The sequence below is a fragment of the Triticum urartu genome, chromosome 5A (genome assembly GCF_056163025.1).
Source record: "Triticum urartu cultivar PI428250 chromosome 5A, HENAU_Tu73, whole genome shotgun sequence".
Lineage (NCBI taxonomy): Eukaryota > Viridiplantae > Streptophyta > Magnoliopsida > Poales > Poaceae > Triticum > Triticum urartu.
In genome coordinates this window covers 39,870,197-39,889,830 of record NC_141877.1, presented here as the reverse complement: position 1 = coordinate 39,889,830, position 19,634 = coordinate 39,870,197, and the positions used below count along the sequence as shown (strand labels likewise).

The following is a 19,634-nucleotide window of genomic DNA, read 5'->3' as shown; positions in this document are numbered from 1 at the left end:
TATGTATTGTGCGGTCAATTGCATTGAAAATCCTTATATTGCAAATTACATAAAGACAAGAAAACAAATAGAAGATGAAGAGAATACTAATGAAAGGGAAGAGATTTCCCAATATCCTCCTATTCTTTCTTATGATGAATCAGGTAACATGGAGGAGCTTTCTATTCAACCAATCTCATTAATAAGGAGCTCCAAAGAGAGGATTAAACCCACACATGATGTGAAGAAGAAAAAGAAAAGACAGAGAAGCAAAGGTAAAAAGGTATCCCTCCCAAATGATGTTGCTCCTATTACTCATTGTGATGATGATGATAATTGCTATACTATTGGTGCTATCCATATTATTAGTGATGAGAGTGATTATGCTTATGATATGCAAAGGACCAAGCTTGGGGATGATATGTTTGATGAGAATGACATGTTTGCGAATTTATTTTCTATAATTAATGTTTGTCCCAAGCTTGGGGATGCTATGTTTTATGAATATGATATGTTTAAACGCCCAAGTTTTGATGAGCAAATTTATTATGATGATAGCATGCCTTCTATTTATGATGATTATATTGATGAAAGTGGGTTTGGAAGAGTGTCAACTTTAGGAAGTAATGATCCCACAATTTTGGAGGATGTTGAATCTTATTGTGATAATTATAAAAGTGGATTTGTAGAGGTCATGGCTTTATTTAGTAATGATTCCACTATCTTGGAAGAGGTTTCAATTGATTATGATAGAACAAAGTTGCTACTTATGATGATTGTTGTGATGACACTTATGCTATAAAAAGTAGTGATGATTGTATTTATAAAACTTGTCATGATTATGATTACCCTTTTTCTAAACATTACTCTTTTAATGTGGAAACAATTTATAGTATTCCAGTTTCTTATGATACTCCCACTATTCCGAATGAAAAGAATTTTGCTTATGTGGAGAGTAGTAAATTTTCCATGCTTGTACATCATGAAAAGAATGCTTTATGTGATGGATATATTGTTGAAATTATTCATGATGCTACTGAAAATTATTATGAGAGAGGAATATATGCTTGTAGGAATTGCAATAATATCAAGTTTCCTCTCTAAGTTCTTAAAATCTGGAAGTTATGCTTGTTTTGCTTTCCTATGCTACTTGATTCTTGTTCTCATAAATTGTTTGCTCACAAAATCCCTATGCATGGAAATGGGTTAGACCTAAATGTGCTAGTCATATAATTCATGATGCTCCCATTATGTTTCAATTCTTATCTTTTATGTGAGCGCCATTCACTGGTAGAAAAAGGGCCTATAGTCCCGGTTCGTAAGGGCCTTTAGTCCCGGTTCCTGAACCGGGACTAAAGTGTCAGTACTAATACCTCCCCCCTTTAGTCCCGGTTCAATCCAGAACCGGGACTAAAGACCATCTACGTGGGCAGTGCGCAGAGCCCAGTCAGGAGACCCTTTGGTCCCGGTTGGTGGCACCAACCGGGACCAATAGGCATCCACGCGTCAGCTTTTCTGTGGCTAGGGTTTTTGTTTTTTTTTGAAGGGGGGGGGGGGGTTGGGGGTTTGGGGGGTTAATTTAGGTGTTTCATATATTGTGTTAGCTAGCTATAATTAATATAGAGAAGTGTCCTCTCTTATGTCCGTGCTTGGTCGACGCTACGTACTATACATACGTATAGAGAGGACTAGACATGCTGGCTAGCTAGTAAAGCAAACAAAGGAAACAGAAGATCGTCATGAACATATATGCATACAGAGAGAAGTGATATCGACCACCTCTCCTTCTCCGAGAGATTGGTTGAACAACAAGTTCTCGTATATCTATCTGACACTACCGGCTACATATATACAATAATTATCTCTTACAAATATAATCATACGGACTCAGGGTTCACATAGAATTCTCCGTCTTCAGGGATCACGTGGTCAAGAAAGAATGCCGCCAATTCCTCTTGAATTGCTCGCATGCGAGCTGGTGCTAGGAGTTCATCCCACTTTCGAAACATCTAATTTGAAGAAGGGGGTCAATACATATATATGTTTGAATGAATGAAACTCAACACAAATGATGGTAATAAAATAAAATTGTGAATATTGTTATTTACGTACTTCATATTGTTCGTTAGAGTACCCGCCCCGCTCACACGTCGTGTGGCGGATGGACTCGCAGATGTAGTATCCACAGAAATCATTCCCTTGTTCCTGCCACAACCACTTTACAAGAAATAGAGGTCAATCAAACTGATAAGCAAGAATGCTAAATGGTATTGATGAAACTAGCGCTTGAATCACTAGGAGATGCGCGGAACATGCTACTATAGTACTTACTTTCGGGTGTCTAAATTCCAGCTCCTTCGGCAGTCCCGGAACTTTTTTGGTGAATTTTCTCCAAACCCTGCCGGACAAAGAAAACAATTACTTGATATCAGGAAATGAACAAAGTTGCTGATATGGTGGATAATGATCGATTTAACTTACTTCTTGAGGATTTCAGTCATGTCTGCATAGTCCTGGGGATCTTTTCGTTTTGAGTCTAAGACGGTTACTAGTCCCTGCTCAAGCTTAATCTCTAGGAGAATATAGTGGAAACTGCGCACGCATGCATAACTCATGAATTACATTACTATGACCTTGAGTAATATATAAGGGAAACCGAATACGCACAAGACAGTAACACTCACTTGAAGTTGTAAGGAAAGAGTATTATATCTTTGTTTTGATTTATTACGAATGATTGTAGCAAGTTGGCCTCGGTAGCTGCGGCATGAAGTTTAACCTGAATTGCATCTATGAGATATGTGTTAATGAACCCAATATCACCGACTTGTCTTTTCTTCAATTCGACAATCTTCAATCTGCATAATATAGTGAGGATGATTATAAATACATGCAATGAAAGAGCTAAGCTATATAGAGAAACTTAATGATAGAAGTAGTACTACTTACAGACAGTAGCAGGCGACCGTTGTTTTATCGAGGGCCAATTGATTGAAAAACTGATAGAACTCCTCAAATGGAACAGGCAACAGATCAATTCCAACGAGGTCATGCTCCTTTTTAACTTTCACATACAAAGTACTACTCCCCCCAGAGTCTCTGCAGATTTTCAAGTACCAATCATGCAATCTTCGCATCATCGTTGATAGAGATCTTTCATCTTTGACGAGAGGCTTCCCGTACTCGTATTTTTGCATCTGCATCTCCATGGGTTCATAATGTACTTCATCGGGCAGGTAATCTGCAAGATTGCTATAACCGGGCACCATCCTCGGATCATTAGCGATGTTGTGGCTAGGCACCTTGAGCGGGGGGCATGATTGCTTCGCTTGTTTGCCGAGCTGGGCAATTTGTTTCCCAGCTCGTCATTTTTTCAGCCTTTCATCACTGACATTACTTCCCGACCACTCCGCTTCGGCAAATTCCTTTCCAATAATGCGCTCATAGTTTCCTTTCGGCGGATCAGACTTTGGTGGTTTTGTCAGGGCAGCCAGAGTGTGCTTCACTTTCACCCCATCTACCTTCTCCTCCGGAGGTGGATGTTTCTTTGCTTTCCCCCCTTCAAAGAATTTCCTCACTTCTTCTCGCGCGATCTCGGCATTCTCCTCCTGGGTCCTCTCGTATGGTAACTTCTCTGGAGTCTTCAGAGAAGGACCGAATCTGTATGTCCTCCCGCCTCTGGTTGTACTGCTAGACGCCGACCGAGCAAATGAAGCGGTTGTCTTCTTTACTTGCTTAAGAGGCGGAGGAGAAGGACTACGACCCGCCGGAGCAGCTGGAGCGGCGGAAGGTCTCTTCTGCCCTTGCTGACGAGGCGGAGAAGGAGGAGGTTGGCTGCTCGGGCGCGTCGGCGCAGGCGGAGACGGAGGCGGAGTGCCGCCACGCGCCGGAGAAGGAGCCGGCCGAGGGCCCTGATCGTCACTCGCCGGAGGAGGAGGTGGTGGAGGAGGCGGAGTGCCCTGACTCGCCGGAGGAGGAGGAGGAGGAGGCGGAGGCGTCCAGTTTGAAAGGTTGATGAGGTCCTTCCGCCATAGGCATGGAGTCTTCAGAGCAGACCCCAGCCGAGTCTCCCCTTCACCGGTAGGGTGGTCAAGCTGGAGGTCCTCAAATCCCTCCGTTATCTCATCCACCATCACCCTAGCATATCCTTCTGGAATCGGCCGGCAGTGAAAAGTTGCGCCGGGTTCAGTAGGATAAACAGAGCCAACAGCCGCCTTAACCTTCAAATTCATCCATTGCGTCATAAGGTGGCAATTTTGAGACTCCGTTATAGCATCCACAGGATAGCTGGCAGGAGCCGTCAAGGCATGCTGCAGCTGAAGCAGCTCGGTGGAAGCCACGCTGCTTCTGCGCTGAGATGGCGGGGTAGCTTCGGGGGAGGCTTCGGCAGTACGTTTGCTGCGATTTGCTTCTCGTTCCTCTATCTCTTGTACCCTTGCGTGCAGCGCCTGCAGTTCGGTCTGCTGCACTTTTTTCCTCCTCTCATGGGATTTGTAACCGCCTGCGTCCGGAAACCCAACCTTCCACGGAACGGAGCCTGGCGTGCCTCGTGTCCGTCTAGGGTGCTCAGGATTCCCGAGGGCCATTGTGAGCTCGTCGTGCTCTCTGTCTGGAAAGAACGTCCCTTACTGCGCTGCGTCGATATACTACTTAAGCTTATTGACTGGTATGTCCATTTGTTCGTTCGTCCAAATGCATTTCCCTGTTTCAGGGTCCAAGGTTCCGCCAGCCCCGAAGAACCAAGTCCGGCAATGGTCTGGCCAGTTATTTGTCTCTAGTTCGATCCCTTTATGAACCAGATCATTCTCAACCTTGGACCACTTAGGCCGGGCTACGAGGTAGCCACCTGACCCCGTGCGATGGTGAAGCTTCTTCTTCGCGGCATTTTGCTTGTTTGTCGCCGACATCTTCTTACTCTTTTCCGATGTCTTGTAGGCCACAAATGCGGGCCAGTGATCTCTGATCTTCTCATATCTGCCCTTGAATTCTGGTGTCTCTTTTTTATCGACAAACCTATTCAGCTCTTTCTTCCACCTCCTGAATAGATCTGCCATCCTCTTCAGAGCAAAAGACTTGATTAATTTCTCTTTAATTGGGTTCTCTGGATTATCCTCTGGCGGTAGGGTGAAATTTGACTTCAGCTCAGTCCAAAGATCATTTTTCTGCATATCATTGACATAAGACACTTCAGGGTCTTCTATAGCCGGCTTAAACCATTGCTGGATGCTTATTGGGATCTTGTCCTTAACCAGAACCCCGCACTGAGCAACAAATGCGCTCTTTGTCCGGAGGGGTTCAATAGGTTGGCCGTCGGGCGCGATTGCTGTGATCTCAAGCTTTTCATCCGAGCTCAACTTTTTCTTCGGGCCTCGTCTCTTTACCGAAGTTGTGCTCGATCCGGAGGGCTAGAAAAAAGAACAAAGACTTAATTAATATGTGTACATACCAAAACAATGAATGCATCAATCAGCTAGTCAGCATAGGCTTAACTAATATATATATACCTGGCCGGACTCGGTTCGGTCACCGGAGCCGTCATCACGGTCTCCTTCTTGCACCAGCATTGGGTCACCGGAGCCGTCCTCATGTTCTTCTTCTTGCACCGGCATTAGGTCACCGTAGCCAGCTTGTTCACCCTCTCCTTCCGGACCATCGGTATCGTTGAGATAGTACGAGACGGCATCACTTCCTTGTGCGATTATCTCCCTCAACAACGCTTCTTTTGTTGCTTCGTCTAGGGCGGTGTCCATAGTTTCTACAAATATTTACAACATGGCAATTATTATTCAAACATGACAGATGGATATATTAGTGCCAAATGTAGAACTAGCTACCTAATCATAGTAAGCTATCGGGAGGGGGTATATATCGACAACGACGACACTACATCTATATATGTCCCTCGACGACCCTCGTTCCCGATAAAAAAAGAGGAAGAAGAAGAAAAAAAAGAGGAGAAGAAAGAATAGAGGAGAAGAACCCTCGAACCCTCGAACCCTAGACGATCCTCTTCTTCCTCTCAGGTTCGAGAGGATCGCCGAGGGGTCGGGAGGTTGCCTAGTGTCAAAGGAAACCCTAAATAGCTAGCAAGTATCGTGGGTGTGAGATACATGTGGCCTTCGGTGTCGGACACTACCTCCACGTCCCACAAGTGATGTGGGCGTCGAAGCCCGCGCCACTTGTGGGATGTGGATGTAATGTCCGACACCGACGGTACATGTATCTCACATCGACGATACTTTTTATTTAGGGTTTCTCCTCTACCACTCGGCGGGCCTCTCGACGACCCTCGTTCCCGATAAAATAAAGAGGAAGAACAAGAAGAAAAAAGAAGAGAAGAAAGAATAGAGGAGAAGACTTCCTCTTCTTCCTCTCCTCTTCTTCCCCTTCTTCCTCGCCTCTCTCATGAATGTCCGGCGTTCTCGACCCCCCCCCCCCACGTGTCGAAGAAAAAAAAGAAGAAAAAAAAAGAAATCTATTTTTTTCTTTTCTCCTCTATTCCTTTCTTCTTCTCCTCTTCTTTTTCTTCTTTTTTCTTCTTCTTATTTATTTCTCCTCGTCTTCCTCTCCCTTCTCGGCGACTCTAGACCCCCTCTCGACCCTCGACCCCTAGGCGACCGTCGACCCCTCTCTTTTTTTTCTTCCTCTTCTATTTTATCCTCTTCTTCCTCTACCACCCGGCGACCCTCGACGACCCTCGTTCCCGATAAAAAAAAGAGGAAGAAGCAGAAAAAAAAGAGGAGAAGAAAGAATAGAGGAGATCTTCTCCTCTATTCTTTCTTCTCCTCTTTTTTCTTTTCTTATTCCTCTTCTTTTTTTATCCTCTTCCTCCTCTCATGTTCGACGACCCTTGACCCCTCGGCGACCCTAGACCCCCTCTCGACCCCCTCTTCTTCTCCCTCTTCTTCCCCTTCTTCCCCGCCTAAAATGACCTAAAATGAAAATAACCTAAAATTCACTAAAGTTATCGATGACCCTCTCGACACACCCACGAATAAGAAAATATATCATCTTCTTCATCTATTTTTCTCATCTTCTTTTTCTTCTTCTCCTCTTCTTTTTCTTCTTTTTTCTTCTTCTTATTTATTTCTCCTCTTCTTCCTCTCCCCTCTTCTTCTCCTTTCTTCCTCTTCTTATTTCCTTTTTCCTCTCATTCTTTTTCTTTTTCTTCCTTCTTCCTTCTTCCTTCTTATTTGCATATTTACATACACATATACACATACACATATACACATATACATTATAGCCACATACACATATATGAACAGAAAAAATAGACATATACATTGTTCACATACACATATACATTTTATGAACAGAAAAAATCCTAATTTTTCTAAAAAACAGAAAAAAATAAAAAAATTCCTAATTGTTCACATACACATATACACATATATGAACAGAAAAAATAGACATATACATTAGAAAAAATCTATGAACAGTAAAAATCCTAATTTTTCTAAAAAACAGAAAAAAATAGAAAAAATCCTAATTGTTCACATACACATATACACATATATGAACAGAAAAAATAGACATATACATTAGAAAAAATGTATGAACAGAAAAAAATCCTAATTTTTCTAAAAAACAGAAAAAATAGAAAAAATCCTAATTGTTCACATACACATATACACATATATGAACAGAAAAAATAGACATATACATTAGAAAAAATCTATGAACAGAGAAGAGGGAGAAGAAGGCGCGCGGGGGCGGGACGAGGGCGGCGGCTCACAGCGCGGGCGCCGGCGACGGCGAGCACGGGGCAGGGACGACGAGCATGGGGCGGCGACGGCGAGCAAGGCGCGCGGGGGCGGGACGAGGATGGCGGGGGCGGCGAGGGCGCCGGCGCGCAGGGGCGGGACGGGGCAGGGGCGACGGCGACGGCGAGCACGGGGCAGGGGCGCGGGGCGACGGCGACGGCGAGCACGGGGCAGGGGCGCGGGGCGACGCGGGGCAGGGCGCGGCGACGCCGACGAGGAGGACGATCGAGCAGCCTGGCGGCGTCGGCGATGGGGAATGGAGCAGTTGGCGAAAATTTCGCAATTGCTGTATATATAGGCAGAGCAATGGTCCCGGTTCGTGGCACGACCCGTGACCAATGCCCCCCTTTGGTCCCGGTTGGTTCCACGAACCGAGACCAATGGCCAATTTTCAGCAGCCCAAAGGGCGGGAAGCGGCGGCCTTTGGTCCCGGTTGGTGGCACCAACCGGGACTAAAGGGGGGCAATGGTCACGGTTGGTGCCACGAACCGTGACCAATGCCACCTTTAGTCCCGGTTGGTGCCACCAACCGGGACCAATGCCCTTGTGCTGCCCGCGCCCAAAAGTTTAGTCCCACATCGCTAGCTGAAGGGCGCCGGCACTTGCTTATAAGCGCTGCTGTGCCACCCATTTCGAGCTCCTCTCTAATGCAGGCTTTCGGGCCTAAACGTGCTACTGCCTGTGGGCCTATTGGGCCTCTGCGGGCCTGAATCCTGGCCCATGTAGGGTTTCTAGTCGTATTTAGGCCGTGGAGGCCCAGTAGGTGGCATTTTTTTGGTTTTTTCTTTTTTATTTCTACTATAAAAATAGAATTTGTTTTCTATTTATTTTTTATTTATACTTACAACTAAATACTTATAGTTTTTTAGTGATTTCTTTTTGCTTTTAGGTCACAAAAATTATAAACTTTCTATTAGTGCCATTAGTTTTAAATTTTAAATAGTTTAAATTTGAATTTTTAAAAATTTGTGTGAATCACTAGTTTATGAATAACTTTACTATAAAATTAGAATTTTTTTCTATTTATTTTTTATTTCTACTTACAACTAAATACTTACAGTTTTTTAGTGATTTCTTTTTGCTTTTAGGTCACAGAAATTATACTTTCTGTTAGTGCCATTAGTTTTAAATTTTAAATAGTTTAAATTTGAATTTTTAAAAATTTGTGTGAATCACTAGTTTATGAATAACTTTACTATAAAATTAGAATTTTTTTTCTATTTATTTTTTATTTCTACTTACAACTAAATACTTACAGTTTTTTAGTGATTTCTTTTTGCTTTTAGGTCACAAAAATTATAAACTTTCTGTTAGTGCCATTAGTTTTAAATTTTAAATAGTTTAAATTTGAATTTTTAAAAATTTGTGTGAATCACTAGTTTATGAATAACTTTACTATAAAAGTAGAATTTTTTTCTTCTTTGCTATTTATTTTTTATTTATACTTACAATTAAATACTTATAGTTTGATTTTAGGTCACAAAAATTATATTCTTTTTGCTATTGAAGAATATTATAGTTTTATTTTAGTTGATCATAACATAATATTTTAATTGATTGTTTTTATTTTCATAAAAGTTTTGTAGTTCATTCTGTTTGCTATTAATTCATTCTTTGACCTAAATGACTCTGAAATTGGAAAGCATTTCAAAATGAACTCTGAAAAGGTTGATAGTTGGCATGGTATCATCATTTCACCCACATAGCATGTTCCAAAAAGTAGAGAGGGTTACGACAAAAACTTGATGCACTTCGTGTACAAAATGGACAATCACTTTCGAAGTATCAAAGTTTCAAACCATAAGACATGAAAGCATTTCAAATGAACTCTGAAAAAGTTGAAAGTTGGGATGCATGGTATCATAATTTCACCCACATAGCATTTTCTTATTGCGGGAGAAATTCTTCACTTTTTCTTCGCTTGTGTCATTTGCTTATTGCGCCGTAACCATGGATAATCTTCATTGTTTATCAGGATGCTTGGGTCAGCCTTGACATTGAAGGGAGGAATTTCATGAAACTTTTCATAATCTTCAGACATGTCTGTCTTGCCGTCCACTCCCAGGATGTCCCTTTTTCCTGAAAGAACTATGTGGCGCTTTGGCTCATCGTATGATGTATTCGCTTCCTTATCTTTTCTTTTTCTCGGTTTGGTAGACATGTCCTTCACATAGATAACCTGTGCCACATCATTGGCTAGGACGAACGGTTCGTCAGTGTACCCAAGATTTTTCAGATCCACTGTTGTCATTCCGTACTGTGGGTCTACCTGTACCCCGCCGCCAAACAGAATGACCCATTTGCACTTAAACAAAGGGACCTTAAAATCAGGTCCGTAGTCAAGTTCCCATATGTCCACTATGTAACCATAATATGTGTCCTTTCCGCTCTCGGTTGCTGCATCAAAGCGGACACCGCTGTTTTGGTTGGTGCTCTTTTGATCTTGGGCGATCGTGTAAAATGTATTCCCATTTATCTCGTATCCTTTGTAAGTCAATACAGTCAAAGATGGTCCCCTGGACAACAAGTACAACTCATCACAAACAGTGTTGTCACCTCTGAGACGTGTTTCCAACCAACTGCTGAAAGTCCTGATGTGTTCACATGTAATCCAGTCGTCGCATTGCTCCGGGTGTTTGGAGCGCAGACTGTTCTTGTGTTCATCGACATACGGGGTCACCAAGGTAGAGTTCTGTAGAACTGTGTAGTGTGCTTGAGACCAAGAATATCCGTCCCTGCATATTATTGAGTCTCTTCCAAGAGTGCCTTTTCCAGTCAGTCTCCCCTCATACCGCGATTTAGGGAGACCTATCTTGTTAAGGCCAGGAATGAAGTCAACACAAAACCCGATAACATCCTCTGTTTGATGGCCCATGGAGATGCTTCCTTCTGGCCTAGCGCGGTTACGAACATATTTCTTTAGGACTCGCATGAACCTCTCAAAGGGGAACATATTGTGTAGAAATACGGGCCCTAGGATGACAATCTCGTCGACTATATGAACTAGGACGTGCGTCATGATATTGAAGAAGGATGGTGTGAACACCAGCTAGAAACTGACAAGACATTGCGCCACATCACTCCTTAGCCTTGGTACGATTTCTGGATCGATCACCTTCTGAGAGATTGCATTGAGGAATGCACATAGCTTCACAATGGCTAATCGGACGTTTTCCGGTTAAAGCCCCCTCAATGCAACCGGAAGCAGTTGCGTCATAATCACGTGGCAGTCATGAGACTTTAGGTTCTGAAACTTTTTCTCTGGCATATTTATTATTCCCTTTATATTCAACGAGAAGCCAGTCGTGACCTTCATACTGAGCAGGCATTCAAAGAAGATTTATTTCTCTTCTTTCGTAAGAGCGTAGCTGGCAGGACCTTTATACTGCTTCGGAGGCATGTCGTCTTTTTCCTGCAAACGTTGTAGGTCCTCCCGTGCCTTAGGCGTATCTTTTGTCTTCCCATACACGCCCAAGAAGCCTAGCAGGTTCACGCAAAGGTTCTTCGTCACGTGCATCACGTCGATTGAGGAGCGGACTTCTAGGTCTTTCCAGTAGGGTAGGTCCCAAAATATAGATTTCTTCTTCCACATGGGTGCGTGTCCCTCAGCGTCATTTGGAACAGCTAGTCCACCGGGACCCTTTCCAAAGATGACGTAGGGTAAATCATTGACCATAGCAAGCACGTGATCACCGGTGCGCATGGCGGGCTTCTTCCGGTGATCTGCCTCGCCTTTGAAATGCTTGCCTTTCTTTCGACATTGATGGTTGGTCGGAAGAAATCGACGATGGCCCAGGTACACATTCTTCCTGCATTTGTCCAGGTATATACTTTCAGTGTCATCTAAACAGTGCGTGCATGCGTGGTATCCTTTGTTTGTCTGTCCTGAAAGGTTACCGAGAGCGGGCCAATCGTTGATGGTCACGAACAGCAACGCCTTAAGGTTAAATTCCTCCTTTCTGTGCTCATCCCACGTACGTACACCATTTCCATTCCACAGCTGTAAAAGTTCTTCAACTAATGGCCTTAGGTACACATCAATTTCGTTGCCGGGTTGCTTAGGGCCTTGGATGAGAACTGGCATCATAATGAACTTCCGCTTCAAGCACATCCAAGGAGGAAGGTTATACATACATAGAGTCACGGGCCAGGTGCTGTGATTACTGCTCTGCTCCCCGAAAGGATTAATGCCATCCGCGCTTAAAGCAAACTATACATTCCTTGGGTCCTTTGCAAACTCATCCCATTACTTTCTCTCGATTTTTCTCCACTGCGACCCGTCAGCGGGTCCTCTCAACTTCCCATCTTTCTTTCGGTTCTCATTGTGCCATCGCATCAACTTGGCATGCTCTTCGTTTCTGAACAGACGTTTTAACCGTGGTATTATAGGAGCATACCACATCACCTTCGCAGGAACCCTCTTCCTGAGGGGCTCGCCGTCAACATCACCGGGGTCATCTCGTCTGATCTTATACCACAACGCACCGCATACCGGGCATGCGTTCAGATCCTTGTATGCACCGCGGTAGAGGATGCAGTCATTAGGGCATGCATGTATCTTCTCCACCTCCAATCCTAGAGGGCATACGACCTTCTTTGCTACGTATGTACTGTCGGGCAATTCGTTATCCTTTGGAAGCTTCTTCTTCAATATTTTCAGTAGCTTCTCAAATCCTTTGTCAGCCACAGCATTCTCTGCCTTCCACTGCATTAATTCCAGTACGGTACCGAGCTTTGTGTTGCCATCTTCGCAATTGGGGTATAACCCTTTTTTGTGATCCTCTAACATGCGATCGAACTTCAGCTTCTCCTTTTGACTAATGCATTGCATCCTTGCATCGACAATGACCCGGCGGAGATCATCATCATCGGGCACATCGTCTGGTTCCTCTTGATCTTCAGCAGCTTCACCCGTGGCAGCATCATTGGGCACATCATCGTCTGGTTCCTCTTGATCTTCACCAGCTCCCCCCGTTGGAGCATCACCGTATTCAGGGGGCACATAGTTTTCATCGTACTCTTCTTCTTCGCCGTCTTCCATCATAACCCCTATTTCTCCGTGCCTCGTCCAAACATTATAGTGTGGCATGAAACCCTTGTAAAGCAGGTGGGAGTGAAGGATTTTCCGGTTAGAGTAAGACCAAGTATTCCCACATTCAGTGCATGGACAACACAAAAAACCATTCTGCTTGTTTGCCTCAGCCGCATCGAGAAACTCATGCACGCCCTTAATGTACTCGTGGGTGTCTCTGTCACCGTACATCCATTGCCGGTTCATCTACGTGCATTATATATAATTAAGTGTCCAAATTAATAGAAGTTCATCATCACATTAAAACCAAAGTGCATACATAGTTCTCATCTAACAACATATAGCTCTCCAGAGCATCTAATTAATTAAACCATACATTGAAACTATGTAAAACATTTCAATGCGAAAACAAATGCGATCATAATCGCAACCAAGGTAACAATTGATCCAACGGCATAATGATACCAAGCCTCGGTATGAATGGCATATTTTCTAATCTTTCTAATCTTCAAGCGCATTTCATCCATCTTGATCTTGTGATCATCGACGACATCCGCAACATGCAACTCCAATATCATCTTCTCCTCCTCAATTTTTTTTAATTTTTCCATCAACAAATTGTTTTCTTCTTCAACTAAATTTAACCTCTCGACAAGGTCGGTTGGCATTTCCGATTCACATACATCCTAGATAAATAAAATCTATGTCACATTGGTCGGCATAATTTTCATAAACAATAAATGAACCAATAGTTATAAAGATAATATACATACCAAATCCGAATCATGGACAGGACGAGGGCCGACGGGGGCGGATACCAAAACCATCGCACTATATAAGATGCAATAATAAATGTAAGAAAATGATACAAGTATCTATCTAAACATACAAGTAAGAATATTTTTCCTTTCAGAAAGAAGATAAGAACAAGAGGCTCACCACGGTGGTGTCGGTGATGAGATCGGCGCGGGTGATCGACGGCGGTGAAGACGGGGACGAGGCGTGACGGACCGCTAAATCTAGACAAATCTCGAGGAAAATGGAGCTTGGAGGTCGAGCTTCGAGAGGAGAAAGCTTAAGTAGTATGGCTCGGGCATTCCGTCGAACACTTTGTGTGCATAGGAGGTGAGCTAGAGCACCACCAAGCCCTCTCCCCTCGGCCAGAGAAAAACAGAGCACTGTGGTGCTCTGCTCGCGAGCGAGGGGTATATATAGGCACCTCATTGGTCCCGGTTGGTGACATGAGCCGGGACTAAAAGGGAGCCTTTGGTCCCGGTTCAAGCCACCAATCGGGACCAATGGTGGTGGATCAGGAGGGAGGCCCATTGGTCCCGGTTCGTCCCACCAACCGGGACCAAAAGTTCCAGACGAACCGGGACCAATGGCCCACGTGGCCCGACCGGCCCCCTAGGATCACGAACCGGGACCAATGCCCACATTGGTCCCGGTTCAAGACTGAACCAGGACTAATGGGCTGAGGCGGCCTGGACCATAGCCCCTTTTTCTACTAGTGATTGTCATCATCATGCCTAGGTAGAAAGGCATTAAAGAAAAGCGCTTGTTGGGAGACAACCCAATATTTAACCTTACTATTTTGTGTGTTCACATGATTATGCTACTGTAGTAATCATGTTTTATAGATTTTGTTTCAATAAAGTGCCAAGTAAGACCTTTAGGATAGCTTACGGTGATAGTTGTGTTGATCCTGCTGAAAATCAGAAACTTTTACGCCTAGTAAATTAGTTTTGATAATTCACAGAAACGTGCTTTGATCTGATTCTTTTTGCTCTGGATTGGTACACAAATTTCTTAGGTTTTACTAGTCTGGTAGGATTTTTGGAGTTACAGAAGTATTCGAGAGTTACAGATTAATACAGACTATTCAGTTTTTGATAGATTCTGTTTTCATTGTGTTGTTTGCTTATTTTGATGAATCTATGAGTAGTATCAGAGGGTATGAACCATAGAGAAGTTGGGATACAGTAGATATTACACCAATATGAATTTAAAATGAGTTCACAATAGCACCAAAAGTGGTGATTTATATTCTTATACTAACGGAGTTTACAAGTTTTCTGTTGAGTTTTGTGTTGTGAAGTTTTCAAGTTTTGGGTAAAGATTCGATGGAAAATGGAATAAGGAGTGGCAAGAGCCTAAGCTTGGGGATGCCAAGGTACCCCAAGGTAATATTCAAGGACAACCAAGAGCCTAAGCTTGGGGATGCCCCGGATGGCGTCCCCTCTTTCGTCTTCATTTATTGGTAACTTTACTTGGAGCTATATTTTTATTCACCACATGATATGTGTTTTGCTTGGAGCATCATTTTGTTTTGTTTTGTTTTACTTGATGTTTGAATAAAATCATTTGATCAGAAATCTTGAATGAAAAAAAATCCTCCCATGGCTAGTTAATTATTCGACTACTCAGTGTTCTTCACTTATATCTTTTTGGAGTAGTTTTTTATTTACTCACGTGCTTCACATATATCCTATGAGTAAATGGTTAAATGAATTGAATGTCATAAATCTGAATTTATGTATGTTTCATATGCTTATACCATGGGGAGTAATGACTTCACACATAATAAGTATAGGTGGTAAATTTATTTGAACAATTCATGAAAGAATATTAAAGGAAGAGAGATTTCACATATAAATATACTATCTTGGACATCTTTTGTAATTGTGAGCACTCATTAAAATATGACATGCTAAAGGTTGATGTTTGACAAGGAAGACAACTTAATGGGTTATGCTTTCCTATATCTGAAACGTTATATTGTCTTGGATCATCCAACATGTTGAGCTTGCCTTTCCCTCTCATGCTAGCCAAATTCTTTGCACCAAGTAGAAATACTACTTGTGCTTCCAAACATCCCTTAAACCAGTATTGCCATGAGAGTCCACCATACCTATCTATGGATTGAGTAAGATCCTTCAAGTAAGTTGTCATAGGTGCATGCAATAAAAATTTCTCTCTAATTATGTATGATCTATTAGTGCAAAGAAAATAAGCTTTATACGAACTTGTGATAGGTAATAAATAAAAGCGACAGACTGCATAATAAAGGTCTTTATCACAAGTGGCAATATAAGGTGATGTTCTTTTGCATTAACATTTTGTGCATCCAACCACAAAAGCGCATGACAACCTCCGCTTCCCTCACTACTAGGAAAAGGGCTATAGATGATATGGCCACTAATGGCGCACTAGACATGTGGTGCGCCAATACTATATACTAATGGCGCACCGTGTGTTGGTGCGCCATTAGTAATATATTACTAATGGCGCACCTGGTTCGTGGTGCGCCATTGGTAGTTTTGAAAAAAAAATAAAAAAATTGTTACTAATGGCGCACAGTGGTATGGTGCGCCATTACTAGTTGACATAGTAATGGCGCACCACACCCACCGTGCGCCATTAGTAGTTTTGAAAAAAAAAATGTTAGTAATGCCGAGCCCCACCTCTCCTCGCCCCGTCGCCCCCCTCCCCTCGCCGCCCCCTTGCCCCACCTCCCCTCGCCCCGTCGCCGCAGCCGCCACCCGCCACCGCCCCCTGGCCCCACCGCCCCTCACCCCGTCGCCCCCACCACCCGCCACCGCCCCGACGCCGCCGCCCCGACCCCTGCCGGACTCCACCCCTGCCGCCCCCGCGCCCCCGCGCCTCCACACCCGCCGCCCCCCGCCCCCACCCCCGCCGCTCCGACCCCCGCCGGACTCCTCAACGTCTTCGCCTTCCTCCTCGCCGTCGGCGCCGAGCAGCGACGCAGCACCGTACGCCCCCCCGGCCCTCCTCCTCCCCTTGCCCCTCCTCCTCCTCCCCTTGCGCCCTGCCTGCGCTGGGGCTGATGACCCCTTCTCCGTCTCGCAGGGCAAGGTCTCCGGCGCCTCTATGACACTGACGCCTCCACCATCTATGGTTCTGCGCCTTCCTCCACCTCCGGCCACCGCGGCCTCACCGTCGATCCGCGTCACCTCGTCAACCCCGGCCCTGCACAAGCTCGCCATCGTCTTCCTCTCGGTGAGCTGCACCGGTTCCCCTCCCCCCTTCGATTTCGTCGCTGTAGACTGTCGCACCACCACGCCCCAGCTCCTGGTTGCCGCCCCCCGTGGCCGTGCTCCCCTCGGCCCCTGGCCGCGCCCTGGCCCCACCCAGGCGCGCTCACTGCAACGCGACCGCGCCTCCACTACGCTCGGGCCATGCCTCCACTATGTATTTTGTCCAGCCATTGTTTTTTAGTGCAAATTTCTCATGTATGTGTGTGTGATCGATACTATTCTGCTTAACCTTGTGTCTTGTGTGATCGATTCTATTCTGCATAAGTGGATGGAGCATCTGTAGATGCAGGTGCTTGGTTAGTACTGATTATGGTAGGATTATGGTAGGATGAGTGTCGTAAAACTTAAACATGTTGCCAATCTTGTGGGTTCCTTTGTACCTTGAGATCGTTCCTTGTTGGCAAAATGCAGTTTCCGTAAGACAGATCTCTCCTTCGTAGCGGCCTTACAAATGTGTGTAAATCTAACCGGTGGAATGCATAACATGTAGCTAAGCAGCTTGAAACCAGACGTAGTGCGGAAAGTATCACTAGTAATTTTTTCTCTTTCTTGGAAAGGTGCAGACCAGGATCTCTTGGCATTAGTTAGGGATGATAACCCATTCATGAGTTGGGTGACCTGGGTGTCTGGCCTAAGTTGGAGGTTGCAACAAAAGAGTTCATTCGGAAAAAATACAGGCTTTAAAGATGTTTGTGAGTTTCTAGTTCCAAGATATCAAGAGGAAGACAAGTCTTCTAGAATTGTTAAATCTAGTGATGTGATTAAAGATGACATTGCTGCTAAACCTAGTGACACCGAAATAGCTGATGTGTCTAACGGTAATTAGTCTCTGAATTTTGACAGTGGAGACTACTTCTTTTCATACCTATGCAGCTTTATCTCGCCTCATAATTTGAGTTTATTTGTTTTACTGATGCTATTTGTAAAATTGTAATTGCGCTTACGGATAATGCCCCTTGATTTTGCTTTCTGCCTAGACTAACTCTGTCTACAACCTCTTACATGTATTTTTCCCCGATGTTTATCTAAACTGGTTTTTGTCCCTTGCCTATCAAAAACAATCTATAATTGCAACTTTGTCTCGGGTATACAATGCAAACTTCCATACCATAAGCTAGATACACTATTCAGCAAAAAAACATTGTCGCACTGATGTCCCATTCTGAAGTCTCAGTCCATGAATACTGACCGAGCCATCATACTGCTAGCTAGTTTTTTCTTTTCTTTAGGTGAACGTTTTTATACTGCTAGCTAGTTGCCTACTTTGCATTTTTTGACGACTAGTGGTACTAATAAATTCAACTAGAGCCATCATGTGTCCACAAGTGCATTGCTGTAGTTGATTATCTTCTGCTCAAAATTTATGCTGCTATAATGTTGTATGATAATGTTGTAAGGATACTAATTGGTCTCTTCTGCTGCTTATTAGAGATGGGGGGAAGCAGCCACCGCTGCTCTGCCTCACCGGAGTACGAGTTGGATGCTTTCGAGTTCTTCAGTATCATACTTTCTTCTTCAGTATCAGCCACGAGGCAGGTATATAAAACGAGAGATCTCCCCTTCACCCATCTCATTATGATAACTCTGTTGTTTGCTACATCACTCCTTGTCCCAAATTGCAAAGGCTGCCTGACACTTTTATGAAGATGCTGGGTGAAGATCCGCCAGATAATGTGAAGCTCCGACAGGCCGGCAGCGGGGCTCGCAGGCTGTGGGATGTGGAGTTGGTGATCGAGGATGGCCAAATGTACCTGTGTCATGGTTGGGAGAAGTTCTACAGTGCCTACGACCTGCGGACCAGGTACTTTCTTCTCTTCAGGTACGACGATGACGCCACAATGCTCATCGTGAAGGTTTTCAACGCGACTATGTGTCGCATGCGCTACGCTGATGATGAAGATGCCAGTGCGTTCTGCCTCTTCTTATTCCTCTACATTTGGCTTTGTCTCACATCGATTGTTAACGGTCATTGTTGCATTTGGACAGGCAATGGGAGCAGCAGCAGCGACACTAGCTACAGCCAAAGCAGCAGCGATTATGGCTGTAGCAAAAGCAACAGCGATTCTGGCTCTAGCGAAAGCAGCAGCGATTCTGACAACAAGAAGGATGATCCGGACTGGAGTGGGGGAGAAGAGGAGCTGAGTGGGGATGAGGAGCTGCAGGATGACGATGGGCATCAGGCTGAGGATGACCTAGCACTGGTGGTGGCTGACCAAGGGCAAGAGATGGTGGTGGCCGACCATGGGCAAGAGATGGTGGTGGCTGATCATGGGCAAGAGATGGTGGTAGCTGAGGGTGACCTAGCAATGGTCGTGCCCGTCCTGCCTGAAGGTGGCCTCACGATGGTGGTGGTTCCTGACAATGACAACGCACTGGTGGTGGCGCCGGCGATCCCACAGCTGGGCGACATGACCACGCCAATTGTGGTAGAAGACTACATCCCACAGCTGCCTCCACCACTTGGCCGCTCTTGGCGCATCAGGCTGAGGAAGGAGAAGGAGAAGAACAATGAGAACTAAACTATGTCAGGTATGTACGATCTCCAAAATTATATATATATATATATACTTAGTTACCTATGTTATCTCTAATATGCTTAGTTTCCTATAGGTTAGCTCCAAAATTACTTATGTTAGCACAAAATGATCAAGTTTACATAATAAGCTTATAGTTTTCTTCTTATTCTTCTTCTTTTCCAAAATGACATATGTTAGCTTCATTTTACCTAAGTTGCCTCTAATGTGCTAACTTAGAGCTTATATGCTTAGTTTCCTATAGGTTAGCTCCAAAATAACTTAT

At 44.3% G+C, this 19,634-nt stretch overlaps 1 protein-coding gene across 1 annotated transcript; it reads left to right on the top strand.

Moving 5' to 3' along the window:
• The first annotated feature begins 18,475 nt into the window (after nucleotides 1–18,475).
• On the top strand, nucleotides 18,476–19,354 carry LOC147967818 (uncharacterized). Its single transcript, XM_087523262.1, has 2 exons — nucleotides 18,476–18,740; nucleotides 18,822–19,354. The coding sequence occupies exons 1-2, from the start codon at nucleotides 18,476–18,478 to the stop codon at nucleotides 19,352–19,354; spliced, it is 798 nt and encodes a 265-aa protein (XP_087379388.1).
• Nucleotides 19,355–19,634: the final 280 nt, after the last annotated feature.